General features: G+C 30.6%; 6 protein-coding genes across 9 annotated transcripts; 2 read left to right on the top strand and 4 right to left on the bottom strand.

Annotated features, from left to right (window-relative positions):
* Window positions 1-264: 264 nt before the first annotated feature.
* Window positions 265-4,928, bottom strand: LOC105433619 (zinc finger protein 800). The gene is given in 9 exon segments (XM_089081727.1): window positions 265-893; window positions 896-1,776; window positions 1,886-2,525; window positions 2,648-2,799; window positions 2,955-3,095; window positions 3,169-3,340; window positions 3,594-3,914; window positions 3,990-4,352; window positions 4,763-4,928. Coding segments are annotated over 8 exon segments (2,775 nt in total). The 5' UTR covers window positions 4,332-4,352; window positions 4,763-4,928; the 3' UTR covers window positions 265-767.
* On the top strand, window positions 4,910-6,521 carry Uqcc1 (Ubiquinol-cytochrome c reductase complex assembly factor 1). The gene is made up of 6 exons (XM_011649009.2): window positions 4,910-5,052; window positions 5,195-5,395; window positions 5,534-5,606; window positions 5,681-5,847; window positions 5,975-6,169; window positions 6,299-6,521. Exons 1-6 carry the CDS (start codon window positions 5,011-5,013, stop codon window positions 6,392-6,394), a joined length of 774 nt encoding a protein of 257 aa, XP_011647311.2. The 5' UTR covers window positions 4,910-5,010; the 3' UTR covers window positions 6,395-6,521.
* Window positions 6,176-9,824, bottom strand: LOC105433617 (sphingomyelin phosphodiesterase 1). 2 transcript variants are annotated; one of them, XM_089081730.1, is made up of 8 exons: window positions 9,541-9,824; window positions 8,759-9,069; window positions 8,279-8,671; window positions 8,035-8,207; window positions 7,741-7,941; window positions 7,044-7,392; window positions 6,781-6,971; window positions 6,176-6,711 (listed from the first exon to the last, which is right to left on the bottom strand). In XM_089081730.1, exons 1-8 carry the CDS (start codon window positions 9,611-9,613, stop codon window positions 6,582-6,584), a joined length of 1,821 nt encoding a protein of 606 aa, XP_088937856.1. In that variant the 5' UTR covers window positions 9,614-9,824; the 3' UTR covers window positions 6,176-6,581. The 2 variants fall into 2 exon arrangements, with proteins under 2 accessions (XP_088937856.1, XP_011647307.2); XM_011649005.3 differs by having other exon boundaries at window positions 8,288-8,671; window positions 9,541-9,815.
* Window positions 9,825-10,158: 334 nt separating this feature from the next.
* On the bottom strand, window positions 10,159-13,355 carry Nmd3 (60S ribosomal export protein NMD3). Of its 2 annotated transcripts, none has more exons than XM_011649011.3 (12): window positions 13,201-13,355; window positions 12,907-12,968; window positions 12,673-12,807; window positions 12,436-12,586; window positions 12,233-12,367; window positions 12,030-12,138; window positions 11,781-11,931; window positions 11,549-11,691; window positions 11,324-11,475; window positions 11,023-11,135; window positions 10,761-10,943; window positions 10,159-10,675 (listed from the first exon to the last, which is right to left on the bottom strand). In XM_011649011.3, exons 2-12 carry the CDS (start codon window positions 12,951-12,953, stop codon window positions 10,486-10,488), a joined length of 1,509 nt encoding a protein of 502 aa, XP_011647313.2. In that variant the 5' UTR covers window positions 12,954-12,968; window positions 13,201-13,355; the 3' UTR covers window positions 10,159-10,485. The 2 variants fall into 2 exon arrangements, with proteins under 2 accessions (XP_011647313.2, XP_088937860.1); XM_089081734.1 differs by having other exon boundaries at window positions 13,074-13,216.
* Window positions 13,356-15,846: 2,491 nt separating this feature from the next.
* Chchd3 (Coiled-coil-helix-coiled-coil-helix domain containing 3) lies at window positions 15,847-17,886 on the top strand. The gene is made up of 3 exons (XM_011649012.3): window positions 15,847-16,008; window positions 16,081-16,533; window positions 17,132-17,886. The coding sequence occupies exons 2-3, from the start codon at window positions 16,137-16,139 to the stop codon at window positions 17,308-17,310; spliced, it is 576 nt and encodes a 191-aa protein (XP_011647314.2). The 5' UTR covers window positions 15,847-16,008; window positions 16,081-16,136; the 3' UTR covers window positions 17,311-17,886.
* Window positions 17,677-20,196, bottom strand: LOC105433623 (B-cell receptor-associated protein 31). 2 transcript variants are annotated; one of them, XM_011649018.3, is made up of 3 exons: window positions 20,015-20,196; window positions 18,902-19,215; window positions 17,677-18,818 (listed from the first exon to the last, which is right to left on the bottom strand). In XM_011649018.3, the coding sequence occupies exons 2-3, from the start codon at window positions 19,179-19,181 to the stop codon at window positions 18,388-18,390; spliced, it is 711 nt and encodes a 236-aa protein (XP_011647320.1). In that variant the 5' UTR covers window positions 19,182-19,215; window positions 20,015-20,196; the 3' UTR covers window positions 17,677-18,387. The 2 variants fall into 2 exon arrangements, with proteins under 2 accessions (XP_011647320.1, XP_011647321.1); XM_011649019.3 differs by lacking the exon at window positions 20,015-20,196 and adding an exon at window positions 19,490-19,635.
* Between the last annotated feature and the right edge of the window lie 248 nt (window positions 20,197-20,444).

Genomic DNA, 20,444 nt, shown 5'->3' with positions numbered 1-20,444 from the left:
TACCAATCAGAGACAAGAGCTCAACGAGCACGCAAATCCAGCTAGCAAATCAGCAGGAAAAAAAGCATCGTGTGCCGCTGGCTTTAAACAAGAATAAAATGATACGTAGGAGCACTCGGATGACGTTCCGAATTTAGTCTTAATGTGATTGGTTAGATGTAAAATAAGAACCAATCAAATTCGACTACTATAATAAATTTAAAGTTTTAAGTCTCGCTTAATGTCGTTGCAATCAGTCCTTAGAAATATATTACAAGAAATATATTAGAAATATAAGATTTTTTTATTTAAAATAGCAATGCACAAAACATTACAGGAAGTAAACAGAGAAGTAACTAAAAAGTAACGACTCGTTACTTTTGGAATAATTATAACTGTTATTTTTTTAAATCGGTAACTTGTAATGGTAATTAGTTATTTATTGAAAAGAAAGAATTATAACTAATTACTTTTACAAAGTAACTTTCCCAACCCTGATATATATATATATATATATATATATATATAAAATACATTATAATATTATATTATATATAGTACAATGTAATATTGTATATATATAATAAAATATATTGCAGTAATATACAATATTATTTATATACAATATATAATACATAACAATACATAATATATACTACATAATATACAATATCATATTAATTGTAATATATTTATTTATATGCATACATTTTAGAAAATTATAAAAAATGTATTACTAAATAATAATTACAATTATTATACATACATTACATTAATATTATTAATTATTAACTGTATGTTAACAATCCAAGGTTATCAATTATATAGTCTGATTTTTTTCGTGAATGTAACGTTTCGGAATCATTGTGAAGGGCACTTTCCTTTCGATATGTCACTTCCTTCAAGTCATATATATAAAATCCTTACTTATGGGCTTTATTCGGTTACGCGTGGGACGCTGATATTTTACATTGTTCAATATCGAACAAGATGTTTCTTTGAATTCATTAACTGACATAGTATTATTTATGTTATCGGTTCCATCTGTACTTTCACTTATACTATTCTTAGTATCAGTATTTGTCTGTTTAGTCGCGCTTGTATCGGAACCAAATATCACTTCCATTACTATTCGCTTAAGTTCAGGATTGGTATCCAATTTATCTGACCCGTTATTCATCATACATTCCAACAAATTTTGAGTCTTTATAGATTCATCATTACCTCCTGCGTCAACACTCTGATCTTTGGCATTTCCGTGTGATTCCGCAACTTGCACGCTCGTGGCAGTGTCTTTATCTTGCAAAGTAACATGTGTACTCGAGTTACTTGAGTACTCGAATACAGAACTGTTCGAGTCTTCATATGTTTCTAGCGATGGAGTTACATCGGGACTATCCGTTTTTTTTCTCGTATTTGCATCCATAATAATATCGTCATTACATGTATATTCATCCTGTGGGATCTCGATTATCATTCCCGCTATAAGCGTCCGATTTTGCATATTATGCACTTTACTACAATGCGTGACGCAATCACATCTTACGAAGCACTTATAATCACATAATTTGCAACGATATCGATTCCAACCGATGTGCATTGCTATGTGCCTTCGTAGATTGGGCACAGATGTAAATTTTCGTTTACACAAAAGGCACCGTAACTTTCGGTAGTTCGCAATGGAAGCTATTTTATTCTCCATTAATGAAGTACCACTCCTTTTGTTCGACTGTATCGAACATAAAAACTCCTCGGAAGAAGATTCGAAATTATCCTTTTCTGCTTCAATATCTTTCTCTGAAATACACAAAATTATTATAACAGTTTATTCGCGTGTTTATTTATTTATTTAAATAGTATTTTCTGTATAAGCAAAATTTGTTCATTTACACATCAGATAACTCACCTTTCAAATCAATCGATTGTTTCTCATTGTGATAGCTTAATTCTTCCTCTATATTATTTTTTATCTTTAAAGCAACAAAACTAGCTTCATTTGTATCTGTATGTGTAATATCAGGAGATTCTGAAATTTTTTTATAAACAGAATTATCACTGTCTCCACTAAGAGATAATGATCCATTGTTATCAATGTTTTGTGCTGATGATGTAATATCAGGATCATTATTGTTATCCATTGAATTGCTTTTCGAAACATAATTAAACTGATTTTTTAGCAAAGTCCATTCTTCATTATTAAAGCTAAGTTCTTGTTCAGGGATGAATGTTTGGTAATCACAAATCTCAGGGGATGATGATATATGCTCGGAGTTTTTATCTGATATATTTTTGTTATCAAGCAATTCTATATCAGTTACTAAATTGACATCTTCAACTTCATTTGATGTATTATCAGATGTTGAGGATAATAATTTATTAGGTAAATTATTAAATCGTTTGATTCTTATTGTCGTTTCATCGCATGCAGCGATTGGTCTTTGATAATATGAGTTTGATAATGCCGAACAAGTAGGCAAAGGCGCTTTTCTTTTTCTCCCACGTCTACCGCGATTTTGATGCATTGTATTAGATTCTGTACTTGATTCCTTAAAAAAAATTATATTATATATATTATATTATTAAAAATAATTATATTATTATTATATTATTAAGTTTAAAATATACAGTAAATGTTATGATAAAAAACTGATAAAGAATCGAAATTTACCTGAGTTTTATCATAATTTTTGATCACGTTTTCCAAGACAGCTATTTTAGTTGTGCGAACATTTTCTTTCATCGCAGTTGTCTCTTTATGAAACGCTTTCTCTTGTACTTGCGGTCTTAATTTACGTATTTGTTCATTGGTCTTTTTATGAACTGTTAGAAAAATTATAGATTATTCAAAACTTTTCAGAAATATGTTACGCTATATTTAGAAATAATATTAAAAATATGTTACGCTGTATTTAGAAATAATATTAAAAATATTAAGATAGCAAACAGTAATTGATTAATTTTCAATATAATGATACTTTTATTTAAATGCCGATAAACGCTCCATGGATTTGCAAATGGATTTTTGCAGTCAGGACAAAGATAGCATACACGTTGGGCCGTATGTAGCGTTTTCATGTGAACAGCTAGCGTCTTTTTTGTTGAAAATTTTGCTTTACCTGTATAACGAAACGAAAATCTTTTATATCTATCAATGTTAGTTGTGAAGAAATAAGAATGATTTTTACTTACATATAGTACAAGACAAATTATTTGCGGCTAATCTATGTATTAATAATTCGTTCTCTTCGTCACTCATATCCATGATAGGACTGTCACTCTTTTCAAATTGGCTCTCAGACATTTGTTCATCTAATGTTAACATGACGGCACTCTGATCCGTGATATTATGCAATTCTTCTATCTAAAAGCCAAAGAGGAATCATGTTACAATTATCAGATTAAATATAATATAAAATAACATAAAATATAAAAATAACAATTTTAAATATATGTTTACTATATGTTTACTTACTATATGTTTACTTACTATGCTATATATATATATATATATATATATATATATATATAGCATAGTAAGTAAACATATAGTAAGTACAATACAGTAATACATATAGTAAATAAAATATTAATCTTATGAATAAGTTGATATTTGCCTGTTCTTTCATTAAATTCATAGTATCTGCTTCATCTAACGATTTAACAGTTTGATATACTGCAGAGTGATTTGTATTTATAGATTCCAAATGAATATGTTGATTATTTGAAGTACTAGAAATTGTATTTTGATCTTTCAATAGATTTTCCATTCTACTTTCTCCATACCATCTTTTTTTAATCTTATCTATTATTGCACTGAGATCCTTTTTATTCGTTTCCTTAGGCACTTGACTCCTGAGTATCCTATCATTTTTAACATTCTCGTCACCTGTTTCCTCTGTTTTGTATATGTGTATTATTGAGTCTCTAGAGGAGTGCTAGAAAAAAATATTAATATTTTAAATATGGCAAATAGCAACAACAGCAACACAAATAAATTGTATTCCACTTACAAAGTTATTGTTATTCCATAATCCACGTTTACAAAGTGACCGTGTGATATCAAACTTTTCCTTGCAATATTCCCTCTTGTGAGAAATAAAATTTACAATGCTTCTATATAAGCTGCAGCAAGTGCGACATTCATATATAATGTTGCATTCATACGATAATACAGATTTAACCTCATCAGTGCCTTTTTCAAGAAGTCCACTGACTTGGTACAAGTCGGACACACTCGTATCAATTGGTTTACGCAAATTGGACGGGTCTGGACGGATCACCTTTTTTACAAGAAATTTTTTCTTGTTCTTACCCTTTGTCTTCACTTTTTGAGAATTCATTTTTTTCTCCATGTAACGGTATTTTTCAATCGTCTGCAAAATTTCATTACAATTTAAAAGATTTGCAACACCATGCGAGAAAAGATAAAAAATAGGATTTTCAAGGAAACGCAGGAGAATTTCCCAACTATATGATGATGGGTTTTATTCATATAAAAAACAAAACGTGGACTTGGATCGGCATAGACGAAAAATACGTAGGTATAAATTATATCTATGATGATTTTCGGATAAACGCGTCACGGGAATGACAGGATTTCTTCCAAACTACCTGATCAACGTGCACACCAGGTCAGGAGAAGAAATCGTCAAAAACTAAAATATTCGTGCAGCATGGTGCTGTGGTAAAGCCGGGAGAGTCTGCAGTCTCTCCTTCATTTTACTCAGCAGGATCGACATTCATCTCACGAACACTAGCTGATTTCGGAAGGATATGAACTGACCTAGCGTTTCTGCGTGATCGCGTGCGGCTCTATCTACGGTTAATCGAAGAAATCCAGCTTAAATTCCATTGAGTGAATTTCCCTGGCTATGACCTCCATTTTCCGCAGAAGTTCCCTTGTTTACCGTTCGGCAGAACTTTTGATGGGGCAGCACTTTAGGTATGTTCATGCCGTGCGTGCACGATTGTCCTTGTCGTTCGCCTCCTCGTGTCGGGGGACACGCAGTGTAGGATTTATTTATAGACAGAATGTTGGTCGCACGGTACACCCGGATATTTCCCTCGACGAAGGTACATTCGTTAAATTGATCGTCGACATAACCTTCCACGATTATCTCAGAATGTTATTTTCAAAATGACACGCTCTTATCAAGTTGGGGTGTTTCTCATGAAAATATTCACATGCAATTTTGCTAACGAATATGTGTTTCAGAATGCGACGTTGTTCTTTAAAACTCAGAAAACAATACAAAATCATGGAAAGCTCAGTACTGTTAGAATGCTATCGTTGGAACCCAAGAGAATTCACACAACAGCCGAATGCCGCACGTCCACGGTTGAGAGTGTACGGCCGAATATGGGATTCGTGGAAAGAATGCTGAGGAAATCTCGTTTTTTCGATGTTCAGAAATATGTAATTGAAAGTTTTATTATTATTAAAAGTTAGGAGTTAAAGCATCTATAAAACTTGAATGTCTTATTGAGTAATCTATGAAAGTGCTTTTTGCTTTTGTATGAAGCGTCTATAAAGCTACTGATTTATTGGTTACAGAGAACAATGTTCCTGGGTTATCAAGTGTATGAACATGTAATGGGTCAAATTGATTATCCTTTTTTCTTCAAATGTAAGTTCTATAAGTTTTATATCTTAACAATTATAATCATTTTTCATATACATCTTAAATAAAATCTTTTATAGATTTTAATATGCCAGATACATTTTTCTCTTGGTTTCTGGTGACGGAACTTCATGTATGGATGATAATGGTTCGCTACATGGCTGATGAGAATGATGGGAAAATTATCAGAAATAATGCAGTGAAAGCAATGTGGGAAGATACGACTGCCAGGCTAGAACAGCTCGGTGTAGGTAACATTGTACTTTTAATACACTCCATCATATATAAATAATTTAATTTATTCTTTATTAACAAGCATTTTGCTCATATTACAATTTTAAATCAGTTATCAAATAAAGTCTTTATTATTACAGTCAATCAGGACCAAAATTAAAAATGAACAAATGCAGGAAATATCACATCAATTCAATGCTGCTATAATAGACTACGATGAAGGCATACAATCTGATGACAAAACATTGGCAGGAGCATTATGGAGGAGATTCTTTCGGTTGGAATGTAACAATCCAGAACATGTTGAAACACTTTTGATTTATGTTAGGAAACAGGTAAGGTTTATTTTATCGAGCAAAATATAATTTATTCATTTTATATTATTGGTACATGTCAAAATAATTTGTTGCAATTCTTATTGCTGTATATTGTAAAAAATCATTTCTTTCTCGTTTATTTTTCAGATTTATTTATTTGATAATTTATCAACTCATGAAATCTTAAAAAAACCTATTTTAAAGTTAATAGATATAAAAAGTTTATGTAAACATCAAAAATAATTATATATAATTATGTAAACAGATAAAACATTAACAGATAATTAGATGTTATCTGTTTGTAAATATATATTGTGAAAAGCAATTGAAAAAATGTAATAATAAATTTTCTTGTTTTTTCATAAATTTACTCAATAAGTAGTACTTTTCTTCACTATCGTTAAAAAGTTAAATTGATATCTCCAAAATATCAATGCTGACTATTAAGACATTTAGTTTTGTGATCTCCCAGACTTACAATTATACTGCACATGTAGGACCTCAGGCACTTTGTGTCACATTCTTTTCTCAGCGATGGTTCAGCATGTTTGAAATAGTTTCTGAAACAATTATTGTTAGTTGAGAATATTTGACAAACAATAATTTAATCATATATTTCTATAAATTACCTGTAATAACGACTTAATAGATTTTCATTGGTTGCTAATTCAGAGAGCCAAACATGTAATGAATCGTATGTTATATTGGAAACGTTATATTCCTCTTTAAATGAATACGACTTGTACCATGACGGTCGTTGATCAGCGTCTTCATTTGCTAAAGTTAAATTATACGTCCAATTCTCAAAATCTTTCACTGCCTATAATAGAGTTTTAATTGAAATATTTGTAATATATTCCATTATATTGTATCGGAATAACATGATACTCACATAATTTTTGCTATCAACAAAATACAACTTGTAGTTGGGATTTAAATTTGAATAAGCAGTCATGCTACCGCCGTTCCAAGCGACGTTATTGATTTTGCTGCTATCAGTACTATAAAATAATTCTAATTCATCCTTATGCGTATGACCGTTGAATTGCGCTCTAATAATGTGGGCATATCGGTTGATAATTTTAATATATTCCCTTTTCCACGTAGTTTGACAATGCTGATGACCAGGTGGAATATGCCCTAATATGTGAACGAATTCGACATCCTTTTCAGCCTGTAAAAGTGTGTTCGATAACCATTGCAACTGGCCATCAGGATCTGCCGGTTGATACCATATCCACCTGTAAAAATTATTTCTATATAAAATCATATAAAATAAAATACTTGTTTATTTTCGCATTTAAAAGAAACATATGATGATAAGAATTTTAAAAAGATAAAAAATCTGGAAGAAATCTGGATAAGAAATCTGGAATCTATGTAATTTCGAAAAAAATAATCGCAATAAATTGTGATGCGTAAGATAATTCATATTATTTATTGACTGATGTTCTAAAGTGATAACATTAGAAAGATATATCATCAAGATAAATACATATTGCAGATCAATCAGTAAAGTACGCTGTAGTTTTAAGATAAAATATATTGTCTACATCCGTTTCAATACTAATTTGACACTTTATACTTACCAATTATAACAATAACACACGTTATTGTTCAGAGCTATAATTCTAAATCCTTTCTTGGGCGAAAATGTATAATATCCGCCCTTTAGAATGGTAGAACGTGTAGATTCTGGTAACCATCCGAAATTAATCCATAAATCAGCCATCATGCGATACAGCCATTGCGTGCTTATCTCTTCATTAGTGATAGTCTGAGGTGCAAATCTAATAAAATTATGCGAAAGTATATTAATCTTCAAATGTGCAAGTAATTACATATTAACAGAGCAGAACATAATTATGCATTGGATAACTCACTGATTCAGCGGATGCGGTTCGTGATTACCCAAAATTGGATACACAGGAATATTTTTGAATGTTTCGCGAATTTGAATGTAACTTTTATTAAGGCTTTCCACATTTCCTTCAATCGTGGTTTCCCAAACGCCGTGGTCTATTATGTCGCCAGTGAAATAAACGTAGGAAATATTCTGCTCCAATAAAGGAAATATTAATACTCCAATATATAGTTGAAGCATAATAAATAATAATAACAACAGACTTTTGGTACCTCATGCTCGGCTCGAATGTGATCTAGAGTATCAATAACAGCATGCCACGGACTATCACAATGATTATAATCTCCCCAATACCCTGCCACTTTGTCACTTGTGTTTGTGTCGTTCTGTCCTTTTCGACAACATGTTGGTTCCTTACACTGCGAATTACCATAAGGTTCGTAATTGGGATCGTAATGAATATCCGTAATTTGTATCACATTTATAATTTCATCACTCTCCTCCAGGTCAATCAGTTTCGGAGGACTACTGTCAATGTCGATTGTCCAATTGAACTCGTCATTATTAAGCGGACAAGATTGTGATTCTAGTACAATTCCACAAATTGTGGACGATGTTAGATTCGGTCTTGAATCTATGATATGCAAGATTACTGGCTACGAGCGAAATATGCAACGATAATTAAAGTCAATTGTAACGATTTCCACTTCTTAATATTGTCTTTACGTATATAATTTACTTACCAAATTGATATTTATTGCACCTTTACAGACGTCTGGAGTTTGCAGATTCAGTAGTGTACAAAGTTTAGTTACTAAACATCCAATGTTTTCCTCTGACATACCGTGCTTACGATATTCCATAAAAACATTTAAGATAGATCGGCATATTATGCAAATAATTGTGCCTCTTTCATCATCAAAGCTACGCCAGTCAACACGTTGTAAATTAGTTGGAAGAGTTAAACTTTGGATCAAATATTGAAATTCTTCAGATTTTTGTTGTACTTGTACCCAATTCTTAATTTCATGTGTAAAATGTAATGTTATATTATCTTCAAAAAAGATAGCACTGTTATTTTCCGGCTTTCATAATAACACGATAAATTTGGAATATTATATGAGATGTATTGATATATATTTTCTATTTTTATATAAAAAATTATTTTACAATTCTATAAAATTGTAAAATTTATATCCAAGATATATTTTATTATTAAGGTTGCATAATCTTAATTATTGATTAAAGATTTCCTGTTTTAATGTAATCTCTTAATAAAATAAATATATAATATGACTATCCATATTCTTTAGGACTATCAAAATTGTATGATTGATCGATAAATAAAGACAGAAACTGATAATATGAACATGTGAATATATCAATATTAAAATTTATTTAATTATATCTGTATTTTATTCTAAATTCTCTGTTATTAATAATCTGTTATTATTTATTGATAAAAAATATATATTTATATATTTATATTTAATCTTTTAATTTAAATTAATCTAAATTATCATACCTGCATAATTGGTTACATTGCTGTTTGCAATTTTTAATAAAAATGCAAAAAATAATAATTTGCAGAACAACATATTGATATGATTGAATCACTGTACCACAGTTGTATCATCAGAGTTATTGCACAGTTACAGTATATCGGTGTTATTATATCTTTAAGATAATTCCCCACTTTTATCACTTCTCTCGAAGAGCTTTGAAATGGTTTACAATATAAGAGGTGGAAAAGAATTGGGTATAATCATATATTATACCTACTATCTACACTATACTATACCTACTATCTATACAATATAAAGTAAATAAATAGAAGGATGTTATGATTATCGTGTTGATTATCGGTTTCGTATTTCTTGTGAGAACATTTCACTTATACGTTCATCGATCGAATGATGGATGAATTGTTAACTTTATTTAAATATAATAAGTAATCTTGTCAATTGATTGTAATTTGAATAATTTTTCGAATTTTATTTTTAAATTGATAATTAATGGAATAGAAACTGTCAACTTATTATAATTAAAATTTATTTTTATTGATAATTAATGGAGTAGAAATTGTCAACTTATAATTAAAATTTTATTTTTATTGATAATTAATGGAGTGGAAATTGTCAACTTATTTCACTTTTAAACATTTTTATTGATAATTAATGGTACATAAAATATATCGTCAGGACAATATCATGTAATTAAACGATTATTTCAGAAATATACATTACAAAAAAAATTATATTTGTATCGATCGATAATTTGTACACGATGCGTTCTATTTTGATGCTCGTAATACTTTTAGAATTATTTCATCTTTGTTCATGAACGATAAAATATTTACGAATGTCAAATAACATATACACTTTTAAAAATCGTTCTGCACGTGTACATTTTTTCAATCATTTCATCATTATTTATAAGATCATTTCCTTTAAAAAAGTATACTCTTTTATCAATCTTCGGTCATTTCAGAATCTTCGATTACAAGATCGTCCAACATTTCTTCGAGTGTAATTTGCGGAATACTCGTATCTATTTCGTTAGTATCAACAGGGATGTGTTTCTTAAAATCTCTAAATATATTGATGTTTTGCCTCATTTCTGGATCTTCTTCCAATTCATCAAGGAATTCGTTATATTCGCTATAAAATACAATTAATATGAGATTCGTAATACGAAAATATATTATAGATTATATTATAGATTTCGCATTGTTTTGTAACGTACTTATCTGTGCTGGCATTGCTTGCGTCATTATTTGTGATATGTTTCAATTTCCAGACGCGTGCCTTACGACGAGCCGCCTTGTTATGGTCATAAAATTTCTTTACCAGAATGATATCAAGTATTGAATCTTCACTTAATTTCTCAAAATTGGTATCATTAATATTACTTTCTTTCAAATTATAGCTATGATAAACGAATATTTTAAATTTGTTATTTATATTATGTTATATTATTATTATTTATAATTATTACATAAACTTACCCGAGTACAGAATCACCCGGTTTAAGTATATGGCCTAAGTGTGTACGAGTATGAATTGGATTGTTTATCCCTAATTCGGATGCTTTCACTAGCCACACATCTGCTATGACGTGCTAAAAAAATCAGTTATCACTTTTTTATCTTGAATGACATCTTGAATCATTTGAATCACATGTTAACACTTTCATATATTGTTGAGAAGATAAATATCTCTTCTTTTTTTCAATAATGTTATATGATAAACTTAAGTGATAATAAGTACTCATATGTTATCAAAATATTTCATAAAAAAAAAACTTACCTTATTGGAGATAGCTCCTTGTCCTGGAAAAACTTTTCTGTCTTCATGTTTTATCGGTTCAATATCCATCACGATATATTCCATCAATTGTTTCGGGTTACATATACTATTGAAATTATATTTCCAGTAGATAAACGAACTAAGTTCCGCAACTAAATAAAACATATCACTGCATAACATCATATTATCTCTGACATAAAAATTAATGTAAATATTGTGATTTACTTTGTCCTGATGAAACATCTATAAGATGTACAGCGTTTGTGATTCGATATACCAAACAGATAGGGTTAATGCCTCCTAATTGTTGTGTCAACTTCCGTGGTAGACAGACTACACTATTCTTAGAGATTGGAACAATTTCAACGCTATAAACAATGTAAAAATGAAATGAATATATTTAATAAATAATTATTTATATATAATATATATATTTGCTGCATATATTTGAATTTACCTGAATGTATATTTGTAATTATATATATTACTATGACAATCGTATGAAATCAATTTCTTTGAAGATTGATAACGACACGGTATGACCATCAACAAGAAGTCAACCAATTTTCTAGCCATGGATTCATTCGCGAAAAAGAAATCTAGACCTTCTGTAAACATTAAAACATTTTAAATATCTATTGATAAATACTTTTACATATTCATTACAATATATTATTATTGCCAAAAGAATTTTTACGATACTTGCCGTGAATCGGTTTTATACCCAGTGTATTCTCATGTGCTTTATGTTTCAATATCAATTGTTCTAAATAAAAAAAAGTTTTTTTGTTTATCGCTCTTTGCCGGACTTGAACCTATAAAAAAGAATACATTTTATGAAAGACATATATAATTGTATATAGCATTTGAATTTTTTCTAGATTCTCTCTATAATACTATGAAACTTACACATGCACGCCAATAATCTTTAGCTTCTCTACGATGACAGTCATCACACATTTGATGATTCACAATATATTCAACTACAAATATCTGTTGTAGGACTGCCCCACCAATCACCTCTGCATGAACAGTTAACTTCACCTGAGAAAAATATTAGATAATAATAAAATAAGAATAGAATTTGATTTTGAAAATGCTAAATATAATACCTTCAATCTCTTGGAATGTGGCTCTGTCCATATAAAACCAGCGTCTATCAATTTCACACGATTCAATCCTTTTAATTTTTTCAAGCATAGCGACAAGAGCTCTTTCGATTCTAATGAGGCTTGAACCCATTCAGAAGGTGGCTGAAGGTACCTATTATATAAACATAGCATTGATAATTCAATTAGCACAGAGAATATTACTAGATAAGTTTAGAATATTTTTAAAAAATATCAAACCTTTCGCAACCGCTGCAAAATTGTAAGGTCACTTGTTTGGGAATGTTCTCAGTAATGTCAACATGGGTGCGCATACATCCTGCGCACATATTGGCAGGATTTGGTTCAATAGGGATACCACACTCACAACAGGGACTATCAAAATAAAGAAAAATTATTTATATTTGTGAGAATCTAAAGTAAATGGGATAAATAGGGGTGTGTACATTTTAATTATTTTATATATATACGTACATCATCCCTTTCTGTTGTGCATTGTCGGGAACTTCAATATACTCCATTTTATGTAGTTATAACTGAAAAACAATTTTTATCACTTTCTATGCTGTTCTCATAGACATGTGTCTTATCGAGTATTAATCAATTTTGGCAAGAGAAGTATCTTTCTTATCAAATTATACCTTAGATAAATGATTTGAATTTTCTTTTGACAAATATTTTAATTTTAACCAAAATATCTGTTTAAGTTTAATTACAACATTTGATTTTGATCGAAAAAAAAAGGTCTAAAGAACTCAAGATACTAACCTCCGTTGATTATACGAGTAAATTAACCTAAATATCAAAATGTTATACAGTGCAAGCAACACCTGCTGGTTGCATTTGAAAATTGCGAGTTCAAGTTGGCAAAGTAGTCTACCGAAGATACAATATATACAGTAGCGCAACCCTCCCAATTTTATGTTGGTCAAAATGGAGTGCGCATGCGCGAAATAAGTAAGTTGTTCACTAATGTTATCTAATCTTCTTTTTCACTTCTTCTTTCTTCATTCTTTCTCTTTCTAACAAAATTTAATCGTTTAAATGTCTAAATATTTGTGATATTTGTAATATTTATTTGTAATATTTATTGTAATATTTATATCTTGATATTTTGATATTTAAGTTACATTCAACATCAATTTCATTAAATGCATAATTAATATTTATAAATATAACATGATTTTTTTATTTTATATAATATTTATATAAAAAATTTAAATAAAATTATATTTCTTACTGTATTGTAAAAAAATATAATTATATTTTGTATTTAGAAAAGTATATCTTTATTTTACTTGTTAATAAAATATTTACTTTCATTTTTACGTTTGAGTATCTTTATATAAATTTTTGTATATTTATGATTATAATACAAATTATTGTAACACATAATATTTATACATAATAATTACATTTAGCTACTTTTCTTTCTTTTGTTACATTATGTAAAACACACACACACACACACACACACACACACACACACTCTCTCTCTCTCTCTCACACACACACATACACACACACACACACACACACACACATATCATATTTTTATAGTATAATATTTATATTTTTAAATTACATTACATTACATTAACATACCGTTACATTTACATATTTTATATTTCATATCTTTCCTGACTTTTATATTCATTCCTTATTTTTCAATGCTTTATTATTAGCATATTTCTAAATCATATTTTTTAATCTTTTAAATATAAATTATTTTTATTATATTATGAGTTAGAAAGAGAACAGCAAAGAGAATAAAACGAAAAGGAAGTTCAGATAGCGATACGAGTTAACTTATTTCACACATGCGCATTCTATTTTGGCTAAACACTGACATCAAAGGTGCCGACAGAGAGTTGCGCTACTGTATATACTACGCCGAAGGCCTGGGGGGTCAATCATATAACTTTTCCCCTAGAGCGGAAATGTGAAAAGTGAAAAGTTTCACGTGAAATGTTAAGATGTGAAAAATGAAAAATAAAAAGTGAAGAATGAAAAGTGAAAAATTTCATGTAAACTTACATGATTGATCCCCTGTTCTTTTTGACTGAACTGGTTGTACACTCGTGGACAATGAGAACAACATTTCTTTTTTTTAAATAAGTATAATAAGTAAGGAACGCGTGATTAAATTCAAGATGCGGATAACTGTCCTCACGCAATGAACGATTATAATTTTACTGAACTTGCATATATATTATGGGTCTTTTCTTTTTAACTAAACTGGCTACACTAGTTCAGAGTTTATCTTTCTTCTTTCAGTGTAAGAAAGAAAGATAAACTGTGAACTAATATGTACAATCAGTTCAGCCAAAAAAAACAGGCCTTATGTAATATAAATTTAAACGTCAAGTTTTTACCTGAAATTTATAATAAATAAAATTTGTATCAAATTCATCAAATATCAGTAGATCACAATAATTTTTTAAATCTGTCTTTGATTTAATTCAATATATGAGTAAGTATTAATCAAATTATGTTAGTATTAATAGAATTATGTTATGGCCGAGATTCGTCTTAAATAAGCTCATACAGTTATCCTATTGGTTGAAATGTTATCTTAAGACGATCTTAAATATAAGAACTGACTATGAATACCGGTCTATATCTGATAAAAGTATTGCGAGAGACATATAATTATATAATAAAATTAATAAATATAATAATTATATAACACGATTAAGTAAAGAAGTGCCAAAAATGACCAAGACTGGATCTTGATGCCTAATAAATATTTGTATGTAAATTTTTCAGTCCTACAAACTGCATATCATTATTATCGGACTTTTTTTATTAAAATTTTGTCATATATTGAATGTGTAATATTTTGTGTTGCAGTATTTCCACATTTTAATTTAGGAAAAATTGTATGCATTTTTATAAGCATAGATTAATTTGGATTAATTTAATTTCTTTGTGCACAATTGTATTTTTAAATGTTTAATATAATAATAGCTAAGATATTTTTCTCAATTATTTCTTTCCAAATTTAATTTCGCAAATATATCATTAAGATGATTTGCCAATTTGTTAATATTTTGCCGAAATACTATTTCAAAATTAATTACGCAACAATTGTCAATGTTTCTATATTTATTGGTTTTGATAACAATTTATTTAGGTGTTTTTTGTGCATCAATAAATTTTGCATTCTTATCAATAAAGCATAGATTGTGAAACTGTGAATCCTGATAAAGAAAATTATATATAATATAATATAATATAATATAATATTATATTATATATATATATAAATAATGTTATATATATGTAATTATATATAATTATATATAATTAATAATAAGTACTATTTACTCTCACTATTCATTTTTCACCAATTAGCGCTCTATATCAAAGCTCCGGTGTCTACATGAAAATCCAGCCCAAGTTTTTCTCTAGTGGAATGCTGCCAAGTTCAAGATCGCGTGGCGAACGCTGCGCGGCTCTGTCGTCGTGGAGAGTGGTGGTAGATATGGCTTGAGATATTTATGTAACTTCGCTTTGATGAGGCGGAAAAAGACGGACTACTGTCAACGGATCGAGAACGATAGGCCTCGCCAGGTAAGCGAGAATGCGCGCGCGCCATTGCCGTGGCACCGCAAAAAGAAAGGATAGACGAATCGTTTGTTGCAGATCGAGCAAAATTGCGAGTTGTTTTGCGGCTCGCCGTCCAATTCCGGATCCCGAGAATGGGTTCCGGTCAAAGCGCCCGCAAGCTGACGATCTCGAATGAAGAGGAGGTCGGTGTGATCAAGGTGTCAAACGCGGTCGTGCAGCGTCTCGCCCAGGGAGAGAGATCAAAGGCCCGCGAGACTCCGTCAGACACGAGACCTGCGACACCGAACCGGCAACCAATACCTGCAACGCCTCATATTGACGAAGCGACGCCCGGACAAGCGCCGGTGTATCACTATCCGGAACTGACAATATCCGCTCTTCGAATGCAGCAGCAGATGGAAGAGGAGCTAAAGCAGCAAGAGCAGTACTGGCAAAAGCGTCTGCAAAATCTAGAGAATGGTTATCAAAAAATCAATTACATCCTGGAGGAAGAGTATAAGAAGGCAGCTAATGAGACTTCCAAGCCTGGTTAGTTTAGATATTATTTAAGTTTAGTTTAGTCTGTAATCATTGGCATATGTCGAGTCAAACTAAGTTACTCTTCTGAAACAGTTCACTGACTATATTCAACAGAAATCAGAGTTTAGTAACAGCTTTGTACTGCGTTGTTAGTTAAAAATTTCTGCTGAATAGATTCTTTTACATATAGCTGATTTATACAATTTATAAATACATAAAATACATACATAAAAACAAAGTAAACTAAAAGGTAAGCTATGTAAGAAGAAAATAAAAAATGTATGTATGTGATGGGCGTGCGCGCGTGTGTGTGTGTATGTATAGACGAGTTTTTTAATTTATTGATTGATCAATCGCATAATGCGCATAATGCGATTTATTAATCAATGAATTAAAAAAACTTGCCTTATATGTGGTGTGTGTGTGTGTGTGTAAAAAATCTGAACTGAATCAAGTAATATCATAAATAAGTAATTTTAGTTGAAATTATTGATGTTAAAAATATGTCGATAATATTAGACAAAAAATTATACTAATATGTTGTGAATGCAAGATTGAACTAAAATATGATGTAACATTCTAACTGTATAAATATATATTGTTACAGGACAAAAAGTTGTCGATGTCCAGAATATAGTACAACCATGTGTGGAGAACAGTAATAAAGTCCTGAAGTGTTTGCAGGATCATCCCAAAGAAACTCTTAAATGTTCGGACTTGGTGGAAGAATTTTCAAATTGTGTCTGGAATAAGCATTATACACGCATGATTGAAACGCGTTCATAATGCATTCTACTTATATATTTCATGGATCATGGTGTATTTCACACACATTTAGTCAATAAATAATAAATTAAATAAGTTAATGCCTAAGATGCTTATACAGCAAAATGTTGACGGATAGTAGTGCGAATTGAAGAATGTAAAAAATAAAAGTATATATATTGCAGTTTATAATAAAATAATTGTTATAAATGTGAGAAAAGAAGATTGCTAAAAAATATAATTTTTTTTAACATTTGTAGATATTTTAATAGTATATTTGCAAACTTTCAACCTGCAGTAACGTAATAGTACTGCATAAGGTATAAAGTTTAATTTTTACTAAAATATCCATTTGTAATTATAGGAAAGTGTGAAACCTCTGAACAGTTATTTTAAGATTCTCATATAGTTCTATTTATATGTCAAAATATATACAGTATAACCCAGAGTGCATGATCTAAATAAAGGCCCATGATAGCACAGCACATACAGAATGTGTGTGCTCATGTGCTATGTGTATGCGCACGCGCATACACAAAAATATACATGTGTAATTTATAATATTAGCAAATATAAAATAAAATATTGCAAACGCGAGACTGGAAGTACATTTGAGATATATTGTCTAAAATGCATGTAAAACATATATCCTATTTATATATTAATAATACCTGCCGAACGCGTAACGTGCAGTAATCAATTATTTTCATGTGATGAAACAATAGTTGACAATGTATCTATGATTTGTGCTCCAAAAAAAATTTATAGAATTCTTAATTTAATTATATTAATTATTCATAAAATTAACAATATATCACAAATTCAGACGGATACAGACTTTGTACATGGAAAGTGCACAAAATTAGGAAAAAAAAGATATGCGATGTATTATGAGGCACGTTACATCATTCTCACACAACAGTAATATCTGCATATAATCTAACAAATTATAAATATGTCTTAATAATTATTAAATGAAATAATGAGTCCTTGTTCAAACTGTGCAATACAAATTATGCAACTCGGTAACAAAATTATAATTTATGAGCAAACGATGGTTACAATAAAACAAAAAAGGGGGAAGAAAAATTCAACTGCTTAATCAGTTTTCTTATCACCAGCCGATTGTGTAAGTTTCGCATGTTCCTTATTTAAACGATCATACTCCTTCGTGAGTGACTCTGCTTGTGATTTTAGTGCCTCTTTATCTTTTCTTTCCTTAGTCAAATTACTCTCAAGTTCTTGATTTTTAGCCTGTAACTCTTTGATCTGATTTTTTAGTTCTGAAACAGCTTTATCATGTGCTTCATTAGAATCATTCTGTGCACTTTCTCCAATCGTTCTCTGAGACAATAAGCTCCTGGCTGTAGTTGTTGCAGATTGAGCTTGTCGCATGGCCGCTTCGTTTTGTGCAAGCAAGGTAGCTTGGGTAGATATTAAAATGACAAGACGGCGTATCACCAAACTCAGAAACAATGCAAAGCCAGATATATAGAAATTCCTCTGTGCGCGGAATAATCGCATGTTTTCTGAAAATATTATTAAATGTTAAATATTAAACTATAAAATCAATATAAAAAAAATATAAGATTCTCACTGTTAAATAATTTACCTTGCATTTCAACATTTAACTCATGATGATGATGATGATCTGTTTGATTCAGACTTCCTGAATATTTTCGCATCTCTCGTATGGCATCCAGCAAAAAAAGCACCAGGACTCCCAACAGAATTATGAAATAAACGGAAGCCTGATTATTTATACTTTGTAAGAAGCGAGATTTGAAGAGCTTTTGCCATCTGGTCGGCGAAGCCACTGGCAACACCAAAAGAAGAACAATCGTGACCTCGATATAGAGGAAACCCGCAATGAGTGTCCACTGTAGACTCATGTTTATGACTTATTCTATTCCTGCGTGAAGATACCTGAAAAACAATGAAAAATAGGTATCAGTATAAATAATAATAGATGCCTTCCATTTAGTAACAAGTCGATCCAAGTATCATCTTATTCTTGAATTCATTGAAGAAAGACAGAATGACGTTTATATCGACTCGATGTCAACTTATAACTTATAACTTCGATTAAATGCGAATAAAAAATTCGATCTCCAGAAATTGACTCTCAAAATTTGTTATTATCGATTCAATTCTTTCTAACGGATGCAGCATTTTTAACCGTCCTATGAGATATAATTACACTGAGAAAAAACAGCGCACTAGCTATATCGCTCGGCGCAATTGTTTGTCTCGAGAAGTACATACACGCGACCGACAGAATGACATGCAATTTCGAGCAAATTGATCGTGATGTCGTAACGTCACTCTGCGATGCGCTCGATACACGAATTCGTAAAAACTTTATCGATCGATTAGATCACCGAGATCTTCGTCGGAAGCCTCGAATGCTAGGTACGTGTCGCAGGGCGCGACTTGTCTGTTCGAAAACGGAAGTTCACGTGGTTCACGGAATGAACCGCAAAAATCCGCGGCGATTCTTTAGTCTGACAGACCTTCGACGGAGACACATAAGTGCGAAGACTATCTTAAGAATAACTAATGAGTGATTTCAATGATATATCTTCATTAAGTATCTTCATTAAGTATCTTCATATATCTTCAAGAATGTAAACGCAAACGTTTCGTTTTGCACGGACATGAACGAATGGCCCGATAGCGAATTTCACTTGTTAGCAATTATTGGTGGATTTATTAAGATTCTTACGTGCTTCTCGTGAAGATAAATGTGACGGTAAGACGATTGAAACAGGTCGTCGGAAATTTCGTGCAGAGTGCATGAGCAAGCTCAAAGTACGAATCCGTGCGCAACTTCGTCGATAGTTTTATAAATAAATCGTCACCCTGTGACGTCACCCGACTCTTCACAAAATACAGCGTCTCTTTCTTTCTCATTGACTTAGTTTACACTTAGCCGTCCAATCCCGGTTCACTTCAAAATGAAGTGGATTTAGGGAGCGTTTACACTGGATTGATCTTAGTGTCGGTCCACAATAAGTATTTAATCTTTAAGCCGTAAGAAATTGACTAATCATAGTCGAGTATTCTTTTCATATTCGATTATAATTGGTTAATTTCTTACGACTTAAAGATTAAATACTTATTGTGGACCGACACTAAAGCGATATTTACAAAGA

Source organism: Pogonomyrmex barbatus, unplaced genomic scaffold, assembly GCF_055798465.1.
Source record: "Pogonomyrmex barbatus isolate J1 unplaced genomic scaffold, ASM5579846v1 scaffold5, whole genome shotgun sequence".
In the NCBI taxonomy this organism is placed as follows: domain Eukaryota; kingdom Metazoa; phylum Arthropoda; class Insecta; order Hymenoptera; family Formicidae; genus Pogonomyrmex; species Pogonomyrmex barbatus.
The sequence above is the reverse complement of the archived record's forward strand: the minus strand, read 5'-3'. Positions and strand labels throughout refer to the sequence as shown.